At 47.7% G+C, this 23,273-nt stretch overlaps 3 protein-coding genes across 6 annotated transcripts; 1 reads left to right on the forward strand and 2 right to left on the reverse strand.

The window, feature by feature from the left end:
* The first annotated feature begins 136 nt into the window (after positions 1–136).
* On the forward strand, positions 137–22,080 carry LOC122405495 (colorectal mutant cancer protein). 4 transcript variants are annotated; one of them, XM_043410291.1, is made up of 14 exons: positions 137–1,195; positions 6,199–6,428; positions 6,491–6,627; positions 17,837–18,098; positions 18,276–18,424; positions 18,763–18,984; positions 19,226–19,414; positions 19,707–19,897; positions 19,982–20,248; positions 20,340–20,535; positions 20,616–20,807; positions 20,885–21,072; positions 21,146–21,248; positions 21,946–22,080. In XM_043410291.1, exons 1-14 carry the CDS (start codon positions 1,086–1,088, stop codon positions 22,054–22,056), a joined length of 2,547 nt encoding a protein of 848 aa, XP_043266226.1. In that variant the 5' UTR covers positions 137–1,085; the 3' UTR covers positions 22,057–22,080. The 4 variants fall into 4 exon arrangements, with proteins under 4 accessions (XP_043266226.1, XP_043266227.1, XP_043266228.1 ...); XM_043410292.1 differs by having other exon boundaries at positions 6,223–6,428; XM_043410293.1 differs by lacking the exon at positions 137–1,195 and adding an exon at positions 5,085–5,360.
* Positions 21,306–21,821, reverse strand: LOC122405501 (small integral membrane protein 4). Its single transcript, XM_043410299.1, has 2 exons — positions 21,515–21,821; positions 21,306–21,434 (listed from the first exon to the last, which is right to left on the reverse strand). The coding sequence occupies exon 1, from the start codon at positions 21,762–21,764 to the stop codon at positions 21,522–21,524; it is 243 nt and encodes an 80-aa protein (XP_043266234.1). The 5' UTR covers positions 21,765–21,821; the 3' UTR covers positions 21,306–21,434; positions 21,515–21,521.
* Positions 22,081–22,370: 290 nt separating the features above from the next.
* Positions 22,371–23,156, reverse strand: LOC122405502. The gene is made up of 2 exons (XM_043410300.1): positions 22,616–23,156; positions 22,371–22,415 (listed from the first exon to the last, which is right to left on the reverse strand). The coding sequence occupies exon 1, from the start codon at positions 22,856–22,858 to the stop codon at positions 22,697–22,699; it is 162 nt and encodes a 53-aa protein (XP_043266235.1). The 5' UTR covers positions 22,859–23,156; the 3' UTR covers positions 22,371–22,415; positions 22,616–22,696.
* Positions 23,157–23,273: the final 117 nt, after the last annotated feature.

A 23,273-nucleotide genomic window follows, 5' to 3' on the forward strand; every position in this document is an offset into this window, starting at 1 on the left:
AAAAATATGTTGTGCCCTGTAAGGTTGTCCGGTTGAAGTTTGGTCCGTGCGACGCGACAGGCGCATTGGTCGCGATAGGATCGACATCTGGTAGAGAGGCTCGAACGTTTCGCCGGCCGAGCCGGGCTACACGGTCGCCATTTTTATTTCCGTGTCGTGCACGGGAATTCCAAGATGGCGCGAGCTGTCAAAGTTTTTCGACCGTGGAACGCTCAATCGATAGTTTTGATTGCCGCTGTGCAGCTCGCGAAGGTGGGCGAGCCTCGGGTCTGGTTTTGAGGTTAGGGTTAGTGACTCGGTGACACTGGAAACGGCGGTTACGGGCTCGTTTGGTGCGTGCGCGGTCGCAAAATCCTCCGATATTCTCTGGACGGGTGTACGCGCGATAGGTCGCAGAAATCCATACAAGTTTCGACACCGAACGACACACAGTGTAATCCCGGCTAAATATCGCAAGGTGGAAATACGTGGGCGAGAGAATGACACGCGCCTCCGCAGTCGATCTGTTTATTTTCCGTGTACCAGTTAAATCTTTGGGAACAAGGGAATCCACGCGCTGCTTCAGGCCGTCTAAAAATAGCCGTTGCTTCCATCGAGGTTCGTAGACCTTTATATTCCTCGAACGCGATCGCGGTCGCGATCGCGGAGGCGGTTCGAGTATGCGTCTCTCGAGATCGATTAACGTGGGATCGCGATGCAACACGTGACATAACGATCCATCTTACTTGTATTTGTTCGTACGACCTACGTGGTTTGGTTCACCCATCGGTCGCTAACGTTTACATCGTCGAAACTCGAAGGACTCGCTGATTCGATACGATACGATTCGATTTGATTCGATTCGATTCGATTCGATTCGATTCGATTCGTAACGTAACAACAGTCGCTGGGAGATGTACCACGACGATTAAAAAAATGTGATGCTAATATCCGGATAACGAGTTAAAAAAGGGAGCAATTGTACTTGTTGAACGATCTGATCTCGGCCTAATCGATCTGATCGAAGAAAGGATGGACACGAAACGATCAACCAGTGCGTCGTCGATAGTTTGTCTCACGATGGATAAACGAGAGGTGAAGTGAAAATGTCACAAATCGCGGATGCTGAGAGTGAAGCAGGCTCCATCTGCGACGAGGAACGCGTCAGAAAGCTGTTCCAAGCATGCGACGGCGACGGAGATGGTTTTATCGACAGGTGAGCGGAGACCGATCGGATGATGTTAATATTTTAATTACATTTTATGGTTATTTACTTTTTCTAATACAGGATTCTGTTTCGGTTACTCGGACAAATTCTATACTCTGTGAGATAATTACGCGTCTAAAAGAACGAAACTATTTTATTTACCTAGCTACACGTAACGTTTAAACATTTCTATTAAACTCTCGCTCTTGTGGACGCGTATAAACTTGTTCGCACCATACCTTGTTGTTGGGGTTAACTAACTGATTAATTTACAACGATAGAACCAATCTGGTTAACCGTCGGTATTTTTTCTTAACAATAGTGTTGCCTATAAACGTTGAAAAAAATAAGATTTTTCCAACTGTTGCGTTGGATCGATAAATTTACCATAGAATTCGATCGTCGTTACGCATTATTAAATATACTCTCGAGGCAGGTTCTCCGCGACACGCTGAACACGATAAATTCGTACCCCGTGAAACGATTCGTGGCTAAAGTTACGCAACAAAGTTATTCCCTGCACGCGTTTTAATTATTAGCTCGATTAATTAGCTGGTCCGATGAAAGCCTCGCCTCGGGCGATGCCATAAATTAAGTATTTTTCGTTTTCTTTTTCTTTTGTGTGTTCGTTTCGCTACCGTGGTACGAACAACACTTGCAAGATAATAGGAATATGTGTGGGATGCACAGACGACGGATGCAGTCACGATGGTTTACCATTAAACGCATAACCGTTTTTCCGATATTCAACCGTTTCTCTCTGTTCCGCCGTCGGTGCTCCGTTTCTTCATTGTTCGGTGCCGGGCCGTTGCTCCCGCTGCGACCTACTCTATTCAGATCGTTTTCGCGAAAATTAGTCGACAAGTCGTGGCTGCTACCGGCGTTTGCATTCTTCCCTGCCCGAACCGCGAACCGCGAACCACGAACCACGAACCACGAACCACGAACCGCGAGGGGTATTTTCCCCTGAAAGCGAGCGCGGATTCGCACGCGTAGGCGTACGCGTTCGTGAAAAAGAGCGTGTACCGATGCGGATCTCGTTCCAGATCTGTCGTTTCATTACGACGAATTGCCCTTGGTTACACGCGTTCGTTCGAGGAAATCCGCGCCTCGGAAAGCTACCAATGTTTCTTTACGTCGCCGAAACTTGAAAAGAACAGCCGTGTTTTCAAAGCGGCGGTGAACGTGTCTCGAACGATCGTACCATTGTTTACGCGCGTCGAACACGATATATGCACATATTTGTTACGAGTTTGGTATTTACCAGATAACCGAATAAAAATCGGGACACTGGCCTTTCGATTATTCGGATTTGTTCGCGTTTTTCTACCAGAAAGCAATCTTTTGTACTCGAGGCACGAGACTTGGCCACGCGTTAACCGTCTGACGAGGATGCGCTCGCTGGCTGAACTTGAAAGCGACGCGAGGCGACGCGAGGCGACGCGAGGCGACGCGAGGCGACGCGACGCCGAATGCCTATCGGAATTACACTCACCGATATAAATGAAAACTTGTGTACTTCTCCTTGTACTTTCATGACAGTATTATCGATGGATCGTCGAGATTTTCTCAATTGAAAAACAATTGTTCGGTGTTTGGTAAACGGTTATAAAACTGTTGACGGTAAACATATAGGGGACAAGTTACCGTTTGTGACAATTGTATTCGGTGGACGTTTTTAGCTGTTGGAAAAATCCGAAAGCGTAAAAGAATGTAATAACGAGTTAGGAATTAAGAATTACAAAATCTTAAGATTTATCGGTCTCGATCGATCGATCGTATCTCGTTGCGCAAATGAATCGACACGGGCTCGTAACGTGTCGCACCGATTGCTTTTACGCGTACACGCGTCTCTAGGCGCGATAATTAACAGTCCCGTTTGCTACATCGATTTCCATTCTATCGATAATTATTGCCAGAGGGGTTGATTCGTTAACGAGCCACGAATTATCGGATGACAATCGATCGTTGTCAGTCCGTTGCTCCAAGTAATTGCACTTTGCCCGTCGCCTTTACGTATCGTACCAACAGTCGAAAACCAATAATCGAGGCAGTTTAAACTTCAACAACGGTGCAAAGTATAGAAAGATGAATGAATTTTTCGATCGTTTCATATACATGGACACTCGGAGATTTGTTATCGCGCCGCTGAAACTTGCATACGTATTTACGTATTTAGCAGCCAACGATGATATCGAAGAAAAACGTTGTTCACTAGTGCCCCAGAGTGTCCCGACTATCTACGATATCTACGATATCTACGATACACTCGAGGGTTGCACGAAGGGTGATCGCGTTTTATGGCAAGTGAGTCACACATCGCCACGAAACCAACTCCCCTTTCGTTTTATCCTCGCGATTACTGGTATCCTTGGCAGAATCATCGGTTGGCTCTCGTCTCGCTATTCCTTTCGAATGAAATTACATATGTCTTTGGTTAACTCTCTTTTTGCAAAGTCTCGGACGAGCAGTCGAGCGAAAGAGTGAAGTTCCATGGTAGTATACGTATACGGCAACGACTTGCTGCTCGTTGATTACTCGGCTATCGAAAGCACGCGGCGAAAGTTGGTCCAACGGAAAGGCAAATAGACACGAGGGGGATAAAGATGGGACGCGATGGATAGGAGACGACAAAGGATGCCTAGACGAGTGAGTGGTTAGGGTTGCGGTGCGTTATGGTGGGGCGCGTTAGGTGGAAGTAAAACGCACGCGCGGTATTTCTCCCAGTGAAAACACGGCATTAGGTAATGTTTCGTTTCTCCCCCGTTTTTCCCTTTCACGCGGCGGAAGCTTCGCCACCTCTCGCTACCTTCCCTCTGTTGATCCTTTTTGTTTTTAATGGCGGACCTATTCTAGCGTATCCAGCCAGGGAACAGCGCCCCGGAGCATCTGAAAAGGGAGGATTGCCCGAAGGAGACGCTCTGCTCCTTTTATTCACGGTCTGCCCGGTTCAAGGGTCTCTACCAACCAAATAGACCGGAACGCGCTTAACATTAAATACTCGTGTTGCTTTTCATCCACCCACCCACCCTTTTTCTCCGGTATTTGGTCAGTTTTCATCTTTGATCCATCCGATCGACGATTATTATTCTCAAACTTTTATTCCATCCTTTGTTCTTTTTCAATCGGAAATAATTAATTGGCGAGTACATAGTTGGTTCGGTTGGTAACTCGGCCGGATAGGTTGTTCCCCGACAAGGCAGAAGAGAGCTTTTCGATAGAAAGGGCTCGCAGGCGGAAAACTGCGCGCGAACTTGCAACGAGTAGTAGGTAGTTGCTCGTGTAACTCGCCGGCACGTTGAGACGTCCACTTTCGACGGCCGAAAGGGGTTCGTTCGTTCATCGTGAGTGCGCCGTATCGTGAAAATCATTTCACCCATGGAAACGGCCCTGGAAAGGCAAAACATTCCCGTTCGCGGCTCTCGAGCCCCTTTTTACGCACAGCCTCCTCGTTGTTCTTTCCTCCTTCTCTTCCTCCTCCTCCTCTCCCACTCCCTCGTCGCTCTGCTTTCCTCGATTATTTATTAATTTTTCTCGACATGAAAATTAACTGGACCACCGAGACTACGGCTTGACCTCGATATTTTTAATTTTTTCAACGACTCGTATACACGTTCGAAATTGCAAATAGTTTGGGTTGCCTCTTCTCGCTTCTCCGCAATCGTGTACTCGTCGTTCGACGATTAATAATAGAAACGTAGATACTGCTGGACAGTTTGATCTTCCAGGCCGAACCGCGAGCGCGAGAAACACAGAGGTCCGATAAGCTCGGTCGCGAACGTATTGAAAATAAAGACGAGCGTCGGCCGTAAAACCGCACGCGAGACACAAGACACGTCGAGTGACACGTATCGCGATGGATCAAGTCGCGTTCGTTTCACGTTCTCTTGCTCGGACTACACACTCGGTTTTTTTTCCTCTCTTTCCTCTGGTTTGAATATCGCGGGCTGCGTGCACTCGTTCGCTGCTGCAGTGGCACTCGTTGCATCGTTTCAGCCGGACCTTAGACCGATGCACGGCCACCCGCCGTCTTGCCACCCCTTCGCCTCTCCGACTATTTTCACCAATTAAACATTTTGAGAAATAACCGACTAATGGAGACGTTCAAATCATGGGAATCCAGAACATTGGGGAGGTTGTCGATTCGCAAGCTCAGGCAGAAGCTTTCCCGGTGGTACGTAGTCTGGCTCCGAGACGTTTTCGAACGATAGGTTCGTTTCTTTATTTATCACGCGAATTGGAATGTTCGTGGTTTATCCGTCGTGTTGCTCTATATTTATACCGAACGTAACGACATGTTTCGCCATGTTTTTAAACGCGAGTTCGGTAACGTCCTCCGTCTCCCCTTTTCGATGATAAAATACGCGACTCGGCGAACAAAGGTCAGAGGTCATTTGTCCGCTCGCAAAAGATGAACAACGTTGCCCGATCGATCGCGGCGTTGATTGCGCCCGCTACTAGAACGCGACGTCGCGTCGCGTCACGTCGATCGTTGCTTCGGTTATTCATTTCTTTAGCGTATTTCCATTAAACGTGTTTTTCTTTATTTTCCTCCAACAGCTGCAACGACGCTTCCCAATTATTAAAAATATTTTTGAAACGTAAACGTTTGTTCGCGATAGGAGAGAGACCGTTTAACATTTTTCGGTAAATGTTCGTAGCGGTGTGGATCCGTGCAGTCGCTGGTGAATGTTTAATTCCCGTGGTATCGACCGAGTCTGCGTGTCCGTCTTTCGCGTAATTCCGAACCGTCCCGGCCGGCGTTGACGTTTTAATCGGTTTTCCTCGATATTCTGTCCCGCTGGCAACGAAAATTAAGAGGCTGGCTCCGCGTTCGTCGGACAGGTATCGAGCCTCGGGGTCTGATTTTAATTATCCACCTAGACGAATCGCTCGAGACCGGACACTCCGACGGTCGGACAATTGGACGGCATTCGACATAGGGGGTATTAGCGTTGATCGAAACGATAGGTAAATTGCTGGTTTTAATATCGTTGTGTTTAAAATTTTAGCCAGGACCTGCTGACTGTGTGCAGGGAACTAAATCTCGAGAATTCGGTGGAGGAGTTGATGAGGGAGTTAGGAGCGGACGAGCACGGTCGCATTTCCTATCAAGAGTTCCTCAGGCGCCGTTTGGCTCTGCGACCGGAAATCGAGGCTCTCAGGTCCGGCAAACACCGAACCAGTCCACACCACACGCACACGCCAGAGTATTTGCCCACCAGCAGCGACAACAGTCTCGGTGAGCCGTCGTCGGATCGTTTTCGGATAAATCGTTACGTTTCCTACTCGTATTTTGTTCAGGTACCGTATCCGGCCGGCATGAAAGTTGGGAATTCGACAGCGGAGCAAGGGATCTTTCGCCGGAGCCTCACACCCTTCAGAAATTAGTGGAAGCTGCCGCAGGGGGGACCGGAAATATGCTGGACTTGGCTAATAAGGTGAGCTTCGGACGATCAACGATCGATCCGTTACTCGAGAAAGTAACAGTCCGAACTGTGGAAAGTTCCAACTACCGGCTACTCCTCTCGTTTCTCGTCGTTCGAGTCGTCTCATCGAGCGAACAAGAAAACACAGAAACGAGAAAAGAAGGTTGATTCGTAATTCGCGATGTGAATTCGCTGCCAAGTGCAAACTAGTCCCGATACGCCGACAACAAGCTTTTTTCCTCGGGCAAAAACGCATTTACTTGCGTACGTACGTACATCCGGCTAGTCGATGATGTGTCTATCTTTATCTCGATTCCTCTCTTCGTTTAAGCCTCGTTACCGATACGCGAAACGGTAACGTCGTTAACCTAGTCGGGCTTTGCCTGTTCCAAACGTTTGTCTCCATCGACTAGCTCGTTCGACAGGTTTCCATTCGAGCATCGTCCATCGTCCATCGTCCATCGGACGGAATAGTAGTAATAGTGGTTTTTGCAATTTGTCTCTTCGAAGCGTTGGCAAATACGTTGTCTCGCTCATTTAAACGCAAACTTGCAGCTAATTTCCAACATTCCTATCCTAGTATGTATACGTATTTGTAGGTACAGAGGTCCATTCACGCACGCATGCATACCCGCGACGTATAATAGATTAAGAACCAGTCGAACACAGGCTAACCGGTTGCAAGCGGAAGCGTCGTCTGTGGTCCAACGACTTGGAAGACGAGGACGGAAGAGATACGTTTCGCTAGGTCGAACAACACCCGAGAGAAGAGATCACCGGGGATTAGCGAGAGTAAAGGAAAATAAAAGTCGGCCGAATTCCTCCGGTACCGGAGGAATGATCGCGGAGCGTCTCGCGGAGAATGGCATACGGCATTTACTGGGTAGAAATAACCGTTATTACGTAGTGCATTACCGCGCCGAAAAAGCGATAAACCAAGAGCAAACGTTTATCCAGCTGCGCGGAGCCCAAGCAACCTAAAGTAAGTACCTAGCTACGTAGTTTAGGAACCAAGAAAGGGATCTCGACTCGACTGGGTTCGGTGTTCGGTTCGGTTCGATTCGCCGCTGATTAAATAAAACTAAAACGTCCACTGGCAGAGGCTAGCGAGACCCGCTTACGCGCTTTAACGTGTCTTTCTATCGCACGAATTGGCGGCGCAGATTCCATCTGTGGGCAGAACTATCGGAATTTTTCAAATTTCGTGCCCGCTGCGCGAAATATGCGACTCGACGATAAATCGAACAGGGCTTATTAGAAATACCACAGATTTAATTAAGCGGTACGATTACGGTATGCCTTGCGTTCGCTATCGTAAATCACGCGATACGCATGTATGTAAGTACGAGTCGCGGAACGCGAGCAAGGATTCGCTCGGAAACAATAGCTTATCCTACGTGTAATCTTATACCGTGTGGGTATCGTTCCGACCGAGCCGATAACTTTTACGAAACGCTATTGGGGTCATCTCAGGATACATAACTCTTGCCAGAAAAATGTCCTCGATTGTCGAAAAATTTCGAATAGGTTTACGGGAAAATGAATTTCGCGTTACGCCTGACCGTTATCGATCACCAGGAAACTTGTACAATAGCTATATCGTAGATGGGTTCAAGATTCCCTGTGTAGGACGCGTCGCGACGTGGCTCATCGCGCGCTCGGTAATTGCCAATAAAAATCTTTCCCGTTTCATCGAGCAGACGTCCGATATTGCGTACGAGGTTTTTCTTGTTCGTGTCTCGGCGTCCATGGCTCGCATGGCCAATGTTTTTCTACGGCAGAACGATCGTTACTTTCTATCGCGACGGCTGCCCCGCCGACCACCCGACCGCCTTTCTTTTTCCGGATATTTACTTCCAGCCTGTCTCCCAGTCTCGAGAATTTCATCCCTGCTAGCATCTACGAGCTTCGGGACGAATTCTTGGGACCGGCAGCACGGCGCAATAAACCCCAGAGACGTCTTCAACACGGTCACACCGATATATCGACGCGACGCGACGGTGCGTCGCTGTGCGCGCGAGAACGTCCGGACGTTTACGCAATTAACGAGAATCTCGCTTCTTTATTAACGCCTCGTATATTTGCCTCTTCATTACCAATTCATTCGACTATATTCGCTTTTTAAATAAATACTTGTTATACGCATCGAAGCTTGAATCGTTTACGGACCGTAAAGGGATTAACGACGGTTCGCGAAAATTACTTTGTTCGTAAAGGTAGAAAATACTTACAGCGATCGATCCATTTATTCGTCAAATAAAAGCCGAACAAGAGTAGCTAGCGTACGTTTCAACCTCGAGCCGTCCAACCGAGCAGAGTTTTAATTTACCACACCCTAGAGCTTTTTGCGTCACGCTGCCTGCGAGTTATCTCGGAGAATCCCATCGTCTCTTTCTTTCTCTCTCCTTCTCGGTCTATTCGTCCGTTTTACTCGCGGAACGCGACGTCTGATTAATCGAGAAATTAGCAAAGTTAATTGAGAAGCTACAGCCGGTAGGCTTGTCTCCGTAATTTCGCTGATAGAATTGCACGACCATCGGCCGTTTCGTTCCTTTTTCCCTAAAATTTCACGATTCCTCGCGTTCGAAAACTTATTCGCCGTTCTTTCGTTTTCCGAGATCGCATCGACCAGTTCTCGAATCTTGTTCGACATTCCGTACCGTTAGGCTGGTTCGATCGCCGTAGGTGGACGACAAATATTACGCCCTTCTGTCGTTAAAGGACCGTCGTAGCATGCAGCGAGAACTCCTTTTTGTTAATAAACGTAAACTAGTTTGTGCTTTGTACGCATTTTCCGACGTAAGCGAGTCGGGCGAAAGGAGCAAGTGTGTTTATTTGTTCGGGAGATTGTTTAATCGCGTTGTGCATGGTATTAGAAATAACCATGGTTGTAAAAGCAGGCGCGATTCAATGGGAGCGAGAGGGGAAAATGGAAGTTTCGGAGGAACGGGTCGAGAAGATCGGCGATGCTCGGCGTCGTTCGGTCGGCCTCGGGCGCCGCTAGTCGAAATGCGTGAAGGGTGTGGGAGAATCGGTGGTTCAGTCCGTCAGCGAGCGTTTTGGCCAGCGTACCGGTTGATCAGCGTTTCGATCAACCGATCTCGTGCGCACACCTTTATCGCGCGTGTCCGTCATAGTCGTGTTATTCGGCTTCGAGGGACGCGTCGACACTGGTCAAGCGTTTACGCTTTACTTTATCGTCGGTTTTTCCAACAATGTTCCAAGAGTGTTACGAGTAGCGATCGGTAGCGCACGCGACACCAACGCGTACAGTGTATCATCTACCGATTTACCCCTGTCGCGAACAAAGAAACGTCGCGACATTCCTGGTTGTCCGGTACGTCGATTATGCTAGCCAGTCTCCGAGCACATACGTACATCTCGGTCTTCGCGTCGTATCATGCTCGAAAGAGTATCGCGATAACAGAGTGCGAGGCTCGAAACACTCCCGCCCGTTAATAATACGTAGCTCGAGTATCAGGATCGTTTAGAGTACGGATACCGGTACATTTTCCTATCCTATCTTTCGAGTAGTTTCAGATTAAAGAACATCGAAACGCACGGCGAGAGAGGAACCAACGCGATCAGAGCGTGTCGCGATACTCCTTTGGAAGTATAGATCTCGAGGATTTTGAGTAGTGCGGGTAGAGAGTCGCGTGTTCCTTGGCACTGTTTGTTCGTATCGAACGACGACCTGACGCGCGATGCCTGGAATTGGCGCAGGCTATTCCGCGTTTATGTAGGACGATGGGAAGACGGCCGACCCCGTGCGGGGAATCGATGCAAAAGCAATTACGGCCAGCAACGTGAATTACACACTGGTCGCCGTGCCGCGGCGTGCTGCATACCGTTATCTTCCGATATTTTGGTCGATTCCGATCGAAATTCTTTCTCCGATACACACCATCGCCTAACGCGTACGCAACAGGATGACGATTTCTACACCGATCGCGCTTTATCGATACCGAGACACCGCTTTACTCGTGCTCGAGCTCTGTTCGTTCTCCGTTCAGCGGGCCCGATCTGTCGAAACGAAATTGGATATTAGATCGAGCGATCGGTGTTCGAAATCGTTGGTTTGACGTTCCGTTTTAAAAGTACCGTCGCGTCGCGTCGAACGCGCACTTTTCGCTACTCGTTGTAGGTGGGACAGGTGGGTCTTAAAGTTTGTTGGCTCTCCTCCAGAAAGCTGCTCGCCACGGTGTACCTACTTTACGGAAACAATGCGATTCGTTTAATTTCTATTAAAGCCGCGTCCCCCGCATTGCGGGTTACGCTGCGTCCTCCCATTCTGTCTGACCAAAGCAACGCCGCTACTACTAGAAACTGTCTGCACGATAACCGATCCTACCTCTATCGTTTCCTCGACGAACAAACAATTGCGTTATCTCTTCGATACGCGAACGATGTCTTTAACAGGAGAAATTCTCCAAGTAAACGATACTTATTCTATAAACTTTGTTTAAGCTGTAAAATATTTACTTTTCCGTAAAAGTTGTCGCAAGTAACGACGAAAAGCAAAAGGTGGAAACTCTCATTAGCATTACGCTGGATACCGGTGGTATAATCGTCGTTACGGCACGATGGTACCGCATACTTTCGCCAAGGACGATTTGGTACGGCAGACCGATCGCAAAGCGCTAAAACCAACACGCTTTTACGCGACACGCGGTTATCATTAATCTGTTTTGCATACGGTTGCGCGTATAGAATATCCTGTTGCGGAAACGTTCTCTTATTCGGGCGTGCACGAAACACGGTCAAACGACCGCGTTCGCGTCGAGCGACATTTACATTTACGTTTTAACGGTGCTTTCGTAAATTGCCGGTACGACGATTATCTCGTAAATTAATATATAAAATTGCCCGGATCTCGGGTCGCGCGTGCTTCCGCTAACGATCTCGAATAAACGTTTAACGATGTTGGAGAACATCAAAAGGCGCCGTGGATCGAGATCGTAAAACGACGCGACGATGCGAGGTGCGCGATGCAAACTCGCAGCGTGCTTCGCATTCCATACCGCACGATGAAACGCACTTTCCGTTTCGTTCCTCTCTCCGACTATACATATTCTTATTAATTATCAGTTCGCAGAGCACTTTGCTCTGCAAGCAATCGTTACGTAACAAAAGTTGTATAGTTTGGAGCGGGTCGTTGATCGATAGGAAGGTTTTCTTTAGCCGGCGCTCGTCGGGAATTCCTAGAAAATTGTCAATGATTCGAATCAGATGTTTGTAGCAACGAATGAAAAGAAATCATCGCCTCGCCTCGCCTCGCCTCGCCTCGCCTCGGTGCGATGCGATGCGATGTGCAGCGCAGCCTCGTTCTATTATCGTAACCGTATCCGTAGCAGCTGCGAGGTTAGTTTCCGATCGGTCACCCACCCAACGGTTAATAAACCCAAAGCTTTTAGTCGCGTGACGTTCGAATCGAAGGCGCCAGTGAATTTAGCTTCGTAACTCGGCGAGTCGGCGCGTGCTAATTACTCGTAGGATATATCCATCGGTTCGCCCCGGTACCCTGACCTACGGTGACGCGAACCAACCCCTATTTCGAGGCGAGTTGCCAACGCGATTCTTTCCAGTTAGCCACTCTAGGCGGCTGCTAATTAATAATCCAGATAGGGATCTGATCGCTATAGCGTTGCATCGAAAAGGACGGGCGTGCGTGGTGAGTCAACGCGAGAAATTTCCGGTGGCCATGCGCGCGGCTGGTTGCTCGCAGAAAAAGAGAAAGGGCAACCAGGCTGGAAGGGGATAGGGTCGTCGTTCTGCGTCAGCGTAATGCAAATGTCCCCCGGATAGGTTGCGAGATAGGTTGCGACAACGACGCGCAAGCTAATCCACTCGTGACAACGTACAGCTGCCAGTTTAAACTTGCCGTCCTTAAAATGCTTGTAGAAATTGCATCGGCTGAATGCTATCAGCGCATACATCGCATTTACTAAAATAGAACGATTACCGATCGTGGTCAACACGATCGGGAAGGAACGATCGTCGAACGGCAATAGTTTATACCGTCGCGGCGGGACGGGACGGGACGGGACGGGACGGGACGGGACGGGACGGGACGGGACGGTCACCTGTCACCGGACATCTCCCCTAAATTGGCGCGCTACGCGGCCCATTTTCTCGGTATGCCTCGTGGTTACGTATCCTCGACTAATTAACTCGTTCAACCAACGCACTTTGTCGCGTACATCGACGAGATTTGTAACGCTTATCGCGTACAAGATGATTATTACCTTTTCTTCGCATTTAGATTTATTTTAATGAGAATGACAAGGAACGATTATTACGTTGTAAGCGTTACTCGGGCACTCGCGGAATCCTTGCACGGTGGTGGCTTTGATCGGATTGACCCCGCGTAAAAACTAATTGCAGCCGGTAATAAGGGCCTCGTTAGGTGCATGGTGGAAGTCCCTGCTTCCTTCTCGCGTTCATAATTGCCGGTCGAGCAATTAATTTATTTCGCGTATGTGGTCGATCCGACCGTTTCGCGACGCGTCCTCGCCCCGGGAATTGATACACTCTGGCCAGAGCAATTAACCAGCTTTCTAGATCGACGAGTTTATGCTAACCCAGACCTGGTACGAACGCAATTACGGCAATCGCGGTGGTCGCCCCTGCGGCTGTTCGAATTCGGCCAACCAGCGTTACGTATCCTCCTACGGCAACATCGCCGAACAATGCTGTAAATTAAAATAAACCGGCTAAAAGAGCCTCTATCTTAACAGATCGACTTAATTATTTTAGTATGTGTTTCTATTTGGGGAGATTTCTAGTCGCAGCCGGTTGTCTGGTAACGGGAGCATCGAGCGCGCGCCGCGGCAAACACTTTCGATAACGAGAAAAGAAGAAGGCAAAAGCGATATGTACGTGTATATTGCACACGGTTTACGGTTTTATTCGCGAAGAGTGTGCCCCCGTAATCGGATCGACGAGTACGTTAAAGGCGTCGAAACGCATCGTTGAAAAGCTAACGAACAGCCGTGGGGAGAACATCGAAGACCAGCGTTGACCGGGCCACTAATGGCAGGTTAACGAGCACCAGGAATGCCGCGCTCGTTAAACACGTTCAACGTGTACAAAAAAAACTTTTAACCGGCAAATCTCACGCCATTAAAGCGTTCGGTCCAGGGTGTTGGTTGGAGCTTTTCCGCGATTTCGACATTGAAATCAGTGTCGCCTGCTGCCAGCCGAGAACCGAACCAACGCGGCACGTGTCAAAGCGGAAAAACTCCACTCTTCGTCTACGAATTATAATTACCGACCACGATATTTTACTTGCTTTCTTACGGCGATACGAGGTATTGGAAGTTTGTTCGCGCGATAGGCAACCCATTTTCTCTAACGAACAAGACGTACGCGATCAACTTTCCATCGATTGTAGCTCGATCGAGTCTCGACGGACATTTGCCTCGGTTCGACTATCGATCGGAGGAGTCGAGGAAAAGGGATCGCGGCGGGATGATCGATCCTACGGTGAAGAAAAATTAAAGGGAATCACGATAGACAAGGTGGCGGGCTTCGCGGTGGCCGTGAAGAATGGTTCCGCGGAGCCAGGTTACTACGCGGAACGATTACACCGACAGAGAGTAGTGCAGCAGCAACAGCAGCAACAGCAGCAACAGCAGCAACAGCAGCAACAGCAACAGCAGCAGCAGCAGCAACAACAACAACAGTACTGTCAGCAGACGAACAGGTTCTCCGTGCAGCCGAATCGCGTCCCTGCGTTGGGCAAACAAGTCCTCGAGACGCCGCGAAGGGACAATCTCGTTTACGTGCACTGCGCTACCACCGAGGCCGAGGCCCTCGAGGAAGAGGACGAGGACGAGGAAGAAGAACCAAAAGGATTAATTAGGTCCAGATCGTGGCTTTGCTGTCCCGGTGATCGCAGCTCCGATAGAACCGTCCCTATACAGGTTGAGACTAATCACAGGGACAAGCACCAGGAGTCTGTAAGTCTTGGTGTTTGTTCGATCTACCTACTAGGCGCGTCTCCGAGAACGCGTTAACGAAACGCGGAACAGGCCAGACACGGAGAATTCCGACACCCGATAATGGAGTTTCGTAATTTTTCTCGCTGTCGTATTCGATCGAAAAGCAAAGCGAATACGGTCCCGCCTCCGGGAAACAGGACAATGTTTCTGTACTTTCGGTTCTCTCCTTTCCTTTCTCCGTTCCTCACCTTCGCGCCTCCATATTCATCCTGAAATATCTCGTCCATTTTTCTCTCCTTGTCTCGTGTTCCGTTCCTCGCGTTTAGATTATCCTCTTCCTTCTCCGGTTCTCCTCGTTTTCCATTCAGCTAGTCTTTCATCGACGGAGACACACGGTCTCTCGATCCGTTCGTTTCCTTTTCTCTCGTTCTTTCTTCGTTCGTCATTCTCGTCCAGTTGTCTGTCTCTCCGTAAGCTCACGCAGAATCGACTACTACCCTTTAAACTTTAATCCCGCAGAGATAGAACCGCCGCCGCCGCCGCCGCCGCCGCCGCCACCGCCACCGCCGCCACTGCCGTCGCCGCTGCTGCCACCGCCTAACCAACCGGACGATCGATATCACAGAGGAGTTTCCGAATAAACTTTAGTTTGTTCCTCGATAATTTCATTTCACCTCTGCCGACACTTACGACCGGTCGATTTCAACTTTTCCATCGAATCACCGTAGACGACGGCTCGCTCTCGTTGGAACGTTTGTACTTACGCGTTGTTTGCGCGAAACGGATCAAATTTCCTGACTACGCGACTGCCTTTTACCGTTCCGAGATTACTTCCGGAGACGCGTGTATTTCGTTGATAGCGAAAAGATAGAATCGAAAGTAGATACCAACCCCGCCATGTTCCGTGAAAAAATCATAATCGGTCGATCGATGGAGTCACAGATCGCTCCTCGAGCATTCGACGCGCGCAGAAGAGACGTGCCATTTCTACAGGCAATGTCCTCGCATCGAAGCAGAATAGACGCGTCCGTGGGTCGCCTCTTTTGTCCGAACGGGCTACAAAAAGAACGTTTCAAACGGTATCCTCGTCCCTCGACCAACTTCGTCCTCGTTCAACGTTCCCCCGGATCAAACCGAGTAAGGTTGCTCTTCCCTTTTCACGATCGGACAAAGAGGAGGTAAAAGAGGGGGTAAAAGAGGGGGTAAAAAAAGGGTCACGGCATACTGGCTAAGGAATTTACGATCTCGAAAGGGTCACCCGCTTCACCTCTTTAACGGATTACAGGATCCGGTTAATTTTTATCGACAGGTATCTCGTTATGGACTATCGAATTCCCGTTCGTTTTATTACGCGACAGAGATTTTATCGCTCGTCGTCGGGCCTACATACACCGCTTCGCCACAATTTCCGGTATCGTTTTGCGAGGCACGCACGTGCGTGTGCACCGCGACCACGACCACGACCACGACCACGACCACGACCACGACCACGACCACGACCACGCAGCTTAAAACCAGTATCGTGCATTAAAAATGCAGCCTGTACGCGAACCGATGGTAACCGTCAACCTCCAGCGAGCACCGACACTAAACAACGAATAATCGTGATCAAGGAAAAACAGATTTATTGGTAACGTTACAATAGTTATTTACGTATCGACGGTTAACAGTCGCGTCAATCGATGAATAAAAATAATTACGAGCGGCGTAGGTGCGGTCCACCTGTTCTTGGAACGATATTGCGTAATTCATGGCTTCTTCTGGCCGCAGGTGGGCACCAAGTTTGTCCCGCAAGTGCCCACGTTGCAGCGAGGAGGAGCCATCACGCAACGTCTACCGTCCGGGCAGGACGGTGCGTCCTGGCAGCTTTTCCCTGGCAAATGAATGTAATCGTCCGACTGCGCCATCGACGTAGCGCAAAACACCGCCAGAATAAACGTAATGGCCAACAGTTGCTTCATATCGAACGCCGATATCTCCAATTATCACGATTCGAACGAGAGAACTTCTGAAAATAATCGATACACGGAACGTTATTCGTCGATCGATAATTCAATTATACGATATCGGTCGATTCGATCGTAAATTGTTCACCTCCCGTTCGTTAACGACGACGACGACGACGACAAGACCAAACGAGAGAAAAATAGAAACTCGCGGGGCTATGAATCGAAAGAGGAGCCTGCCTGCCTGCCTGCATGCCTGCCTGCCTGCCTCCCTCCTACCTCTTTTACGAGACGACAACTATTATATTTTACTTACCTGTCGTCCCGGTTCACCGATGATCTTTCTTTGCTATACGACGGTGACGGCGACGGCGACGGCGACGGCGACGGCGACGGTGATAGCGCAAGCGACAGCGGCCGGTTCTCGAATGAAACTACGTAATTACGGACGGTGACTCTTATACGCGGCTCTATCACGTGGCCAGGTATCATTAACGTCTCTACGCATCGTATCGTAACGTACGTCACGGCCGGTTGCTCTCGTCAAGGACACTCGCGGAGCGAACGCAATGTCGCCTGTAAACACGTATCCTCGCGATGCCCGTGCAATTTTTTCTCCCGTTTCTTGCGTTCGCGCTCGAAATGCCTCGAATGCAACGGAAATTAATGAGGACCGCCCGATAACAAGGAACAAGTGCCACGATCGCCGCCATGGCTTCCATTTACATCACGCCACGCTTTAAAATAACCATGACCGGCGTTAACACAGTCTCGAGAGTTTATTACAATCGCTAAAAATTTATCCAAGCTATCCGTACAATTTCGCTTACTCTGTTCCATGGTAATAGAAACGATAGAAATGTGTACGTATAAAGGCAACCTCGATGGCACTTGGGATTATCGAATCCACTGAATATGTATCTACGTTAAATTTCTTATCAAGGTTTTCTTCATTTTCGAACGACGGTCGACGATCCTTATCGAGTCATCTTGAAAATCTTTGGCCGTGACAGGTTGAATCATACGAGTCAAATTGCGCCGCGTCGGAGCGTCACGGAAACGTGTTTCAATTAGCTCCTCGACGATGATTAATTTTTATCTTGTTCGCGTGTCTCGTTTCGCTGATTTTTAACGTTGAAAAACAAGAGGCGAACGTTAAACGCGACCAGGTTGTTACGATTAAAACGGTATGATTGATCGCAGGTTGTAGCCAGCGGATAGGAAGCGCGTCTAGATTTCTGTTCGTCTCGGAAGCATCGATCCACGTACAGTCTCGTTGTAACGCTTTTAAGCTGTTAAGCCGCTATCGTTGTGACATTTTGTCTGCTGTAGCTCCACGCGGCCGCGCTTTCGTCGCTACGGTCCGAAGTAGCCGAGCTGAATTCGAGGCTGGTGACAGCGACCAGAGCGAGAGAAGCTGTTGAAGCGGCTTTGGTCAGAGCCGAGGTGCAAGCAGCCAGAGCCGAACAGAGAGCCGAACAACAAGCAGCGAGGCACGAGGAAAGGCTCACGGAGTTACATTCCGTGATCGCCGAACTCGGTAGGCAGCTCGAAAGACATCGTGCTACCGTAATTGCCGAGGAGGATGAGTCTGGTAAGCGACGATCCATCGATTCTACAAATATTTTACCAAACTTTTCTACCTTTAACGCGTTCCCTGCTGACAACGCGACGAGCCGCCTCGGAAACATCGAACAAGATTCATTTACATTTACCCTGATCAATTTCAAGCGTATCGTTGTAACATTGCGGCGGCGTGTATGGTTCACAGAAATAGAGACGAGCAGAGACGCGGAGGGCTCGATTACGAACCCGGTGGAGGAAAGCGAAGGTGGTGGCGACATTCAAGGCGACGGAGATCGTACCTTGGGGGACGTCGATTCCAGCTGTTGCGAGGATATCGAACCGCGCACTGCCGAGGTACTTTCGAACAACTTAAACTTTTACAAGTAAACGGTTACTTGTTTGCGATCCACGATGCTCGCCCGATCGCAAACTTCCGTCTTCCGATATATGTATAGTTTTAACAAAGTAATTTAATCCAACGAAAAGTATCGCGAGCGCCGAAAGAAAGAAGAGTTTCCCGGCCTCTGCGGCCAACACCACCGATACACATTCGCAACTTTGAAACTTTTCGATCGGAACACGGACGGTAGAAGCGTAAAAAATTCATTCGAAACTAACGAAACTCGAAGCAGCAACAGACCACGAATACGTACCTACATACATCATAATATTGGATACACTTTGATCGATAGAATGGAAGAGAACAGTTGGACAGTCCGGCGGCGTTACCAACCCCGGAGCCAGCGCAGCAAGCAGCCTCGTGCCAAAGCGTGGCCGTGGCGTCGTTGCAGGAAGAGGTCACAGCCCTTCGAGCTGAAATTGCAACCTTACAGACGCAGCTTGCTAATTTTAAGAATCAGTCCAACAATCAATGGCAACAGGCTGACAGCGAATCGCCGCGCAGGGAAACAAGAGTGGGTACCGATCGCGCTTATATTATAATTTTATGCAGAAAACGCACGATCGTGTCCGACTATTTTTTTACTCGCTTCAAAGAGTACAAGAGTAACAAATTTTTTCCATCGTTACCCCATTGATCTGCCCGCTCTCGCTCCCATTCCCACTCCCAGTGTTTCATCGAGCCGACACTTTGGCAAAAAATGTTTATCGACTCTTCCAACGTAATGTTTCCTCGCGCTCGTTTCGTTCCCGCAGACAAGAGGCAACACCAGCTCGCCGGAACCTTTGAGTGCACCTTGTTCGCCACTCTTACCGCCCCTACAGACACCGCCGACAAAGAACGTAACGAGGGAGGAAGCTCCGGTTCTCAAAATGGCCGAGAGGGTGAGACTCAGAAGAACGGACGAGAGGCACATCACAGGACCCGATATTACCAACTTGGGAGTACGTAATCGTAACTGATATCCGTGATGATCTATTGCTTTACGCGTGGCTAGAATTTCAGGCAGATCTCTCTCTTCCAATCTTGTCATTTCCTCCATCCGATACGTTGTCTGTCTGTGTTACCGTTCAGAAACCAATTTAAAATTACACGCGCGATTATAAACTGTCTCCCGATTCTCTCGACAAAAGGTAGGTAGCCTAGGTAGGGGGTAACCCCGGGCCGCTTATCCCTGACCCTTTACGCGATACGATTTAGCGACACGACGCGCTCTGCTTCTCGTGTCGCGGTTAGGTATGCTCCACGATGGTAGCGGAACACTTGGTCTCGGATCTGCTCGAGCACTCGAATCTTCAAGAATTAAATGGATCCGAGAAACAGTTCGAGGTTGAAACCGAGAGATTGAACAGCAGGCTGGAACACGCGCGAGCAAACAACGCTGTTCTTGCGCTCACTTTGCACGAGAGCAAGGCGCACTGCGACAGGTATCGATCGTTACGCTTATCCTTTCCAACGGTTAAATATCGTTGCTAGCTATTATTATTTATACGGGACGCTTTGCTTTTCAGACTCAGTCTACTGGTAGGGAAGTACGAGTCGAACGCGATAGCGTTGCGCCTAGCCCTTTCCTATAGCGATCGTGCGATAGAAGCTTACGACGTTTTGGTGGCCTTGTTGGAGAGCGAGATCGCTCTGTCGACGGAAAGAAACAGCATCACGATCGATAATCGAAGGGTAGCCGAACACGTGGCCTATCACGTGTTGAATAAGCTGGAAAACGAGTGTATAAACGCCTTAAACGCTCCATGGGAGGATAGCATAATCTTGTCGGACGAGTAAGTACGAGTATATGCTATATGCACGTAGATTCCAGCGGCAGGCGATCAAATTTATCTCGGACTTTTTTCAATTATTTCCCATGGTCAGATCCGAGGTAACGTGGAGCGTAGACGACGAACAAAGGCTCAGAAGGCACATCGGTAGACTGAAAGGGGAACGTGCCATGGTTAGGTCGACCGCAGTGGAATTGGAAAGCATTCACGCCGAACCTTTAAACTCGAAACACACCATTTCCCTTGCAGAAGTTCGGAAATTAGATTTGGAAACCGCCGTCTTGATGCAGGTTTGTACGCGCGTTTCCTTTCGATCGACGTTTACTATTCGCAACCAAATAAATACATCTTTGTCGTAATAACCGCGTAGGAATTGATGGCTATGCGGGAAGATAAAGCAGAGTTACGGGCACGCGTTTTCCTCTTGGAAAAGGAACGGGCTACCATAGAATTAAAATTAAACGCACGCGACACGCAAATCGCGGCTCAGCATGCTGCTATTGAACATCTTCAGGGTCAACTTAACGATACGGAGGCCATGCTGGCAATGGCAACGAACAAAGTAACGATACGATTCTCCTTTTTCTATACAACAACAAAAAATACTATTCTCTTTCAACTGGTACATTTTACACGCAGGATCGAGGTATGAGCGACAACGAAAGCGAAGGCATAGAGTCCGAATTGATAGAGGCGCTGGGCCGAGAAGCTAGACTAAAAGAACGGTTACAGGAATTAGTTTCGACGTTGGATAAAGTTAACAAGAACTCCGAACTGAGGCATCAACAGTCGGCCGAACTTGTTAACGATCTGAAAAGAGCCAACGGGTAGGTAATCGAATTATACACAAAACTGGAATAACAAATTAACCGCTAATTACCGTACGCGGTGTATTTTTAGAGCTCTGGTACAAAATTTAGAAAAATCCAAGAAAAAATATCAATCCAGGTTAAAGAAATTGGAACAACAAATGTTGGGAATGGTTGAAAGACACGCTGCACAGGTATGAATAAGGATAAACGTACCATGCTATAACGTATTAAGAACAATCGTTTCAAATATTTATACATCTTCTTGAAATTTCATTTATTACGAGTTTCTCACTCTTTCGATCTACAAAAATTTACATTTTCGTATTACCCCTACAGCCATCTAACTTAAACTTAAATTATACAAGTCGTCGACGAGCCTGTGGAGGAAAATTCACGCTTAATAATATTTCTATTCTTAAAAAACTAACTACGTACTTGGTAACTTTATCGTCCTTGCCTCTATATTACACGGACTTTGTTCCCATTTCACGTAATCTTTCTTCGAGCGCCTCTTCTACTTTCCTTTTCTTGTACGTATTGTAAAAGTTAACCTCTCCAACGTGCCAATGTATCATAGTATACTCCAGGCCAGCACCCATTAGGAAGAACAGCGGTAAAAGTCGAAATTCTTGGAGAGCCTTTCCAGGCAATTTATGGTAACATATTCGAAGTGTCCTTCTCACGTTGTAACGCAACGTAGAAAGCATCTTTGCCTCGAACGAACAACTTCCCCCGTCGTACAGCCACCATTTTGCTTTTCGTCGATGACTTACGCGTGACGTAATGTCGCGCAGTCGCGTTTCATTCGCTCGATGAAGATTAACGACAGAGTCTCTCTAGCTCTGGTTTAAACGTTTACAACTTTCTCAAGTTCCCATGAATTTATAGGTGAAAACGTTGAAGCAACGCATAGCATTGTTAGAGGAGGAGTCAGCGAGATATAAAACGAGTTTACCGCTTCAGTCGCAAAGTTCTGGTGCCAGCGAGACATCGTTATGACAATTCAGTGATTAATGAAAATCATTGGACACCGGCTCGACGATGGAATATTTTTTATTATCTATCCTATCGTTATAGAACGCCGAAACGGAGATTGAATTTACGTATTTTTTTACACGAGTAGTTGCCCGAGAATAACGCTTGACTATTCGCTTCTTCGAATTCTACGAAGAAGACGACGACACGTGTAGTAGCTATCCTAAATGGATTTAAATTACAGAGCTAGGCTTACGTGATTCTGCTGCCGGAATACATACATCGATGCGAGCAAACTATTTAAGAGTGTCCTCCAGATATACCATCACGTATAAATAATTGTTACTTAATATTATATGCCATTTATAGACCGTGATATTCGTCTTGTAAATATGTATATTTCAAGCATTAAAGAAAAGCGTGATACGTGTAAACTATGATGAAATAAATTGTGCTTTATTAAATCTACTACCATCGCACGTTAATTTATTAATTTTTCATCGACCGTGTAAAAACTTCTACCCTCTTGATCTCTATCATCAAAATGTCACTACTTGAACGAGTAAAGTGTAGTTACTGTAACCTTTATATTCATAGCATAGTCGCATTTATTTACAAAGTCTAATCATTGTTACATTCTTCTATGGTGGTATATTCGTTGCCATTACGTTTTCGTTAATCTTTCCTTCACTGCCTGTTCTATCAAATCGTCTAAATCGTCCAGTGGTCTATAAATAAGGTGAACCCATTGTGAACCAGCCATCATAGACAATAATGATAATGTAGAGAAAGTTACGAATCGAGACGTCGATACACCGACTGGCATTCTTCTCTCTTTTCCAATTTCCGTTGATATTTCGGTCGACACAGTCTCTCGATCAATGTTTCCTTTATCAGATGGTTCTTGTAATCTGTTCCTCGTTAACGTTAACCCCTCCGATTTTAAAGCAAATCGTTTTGCGTTCTGTTATAAAAGGGATGGCAAAAAAAATGTGAAACTATTCGAAATTTTTTAACGTCTTATTCCGTAGACCACTTTTCCACTAATTTCAGAAATTTTCGAACAAAGTGTTGTTTCAAAAAACGATCGTTCGACATCGAACAACAACGACGTCGTCTTTATGTAATATCGTGAAAGATTCTGCCCGAACGTATCCGATAGTACAGTCTGTACAAAGATTTTTAATACAAGGCAAGACGAATGGGATTAATTAACTTTAAACATTTAATATATTTAAATA

This window comes from Colletes gigas, unplaced genomic scaffold, assembly GCF_013123115.1.
Source record: "Colletes gigas isolate AHSC1104 unplaced genomic scaffold, ASM1312311v1 Colletes_gigas_Sc00004, whole genome shotgun sequence".
NCBI lineage: Eukaryota > Metazoa > Arthropoda > Insecta > Hymenoptera > Colletidae > Colletes > Colletes gigas.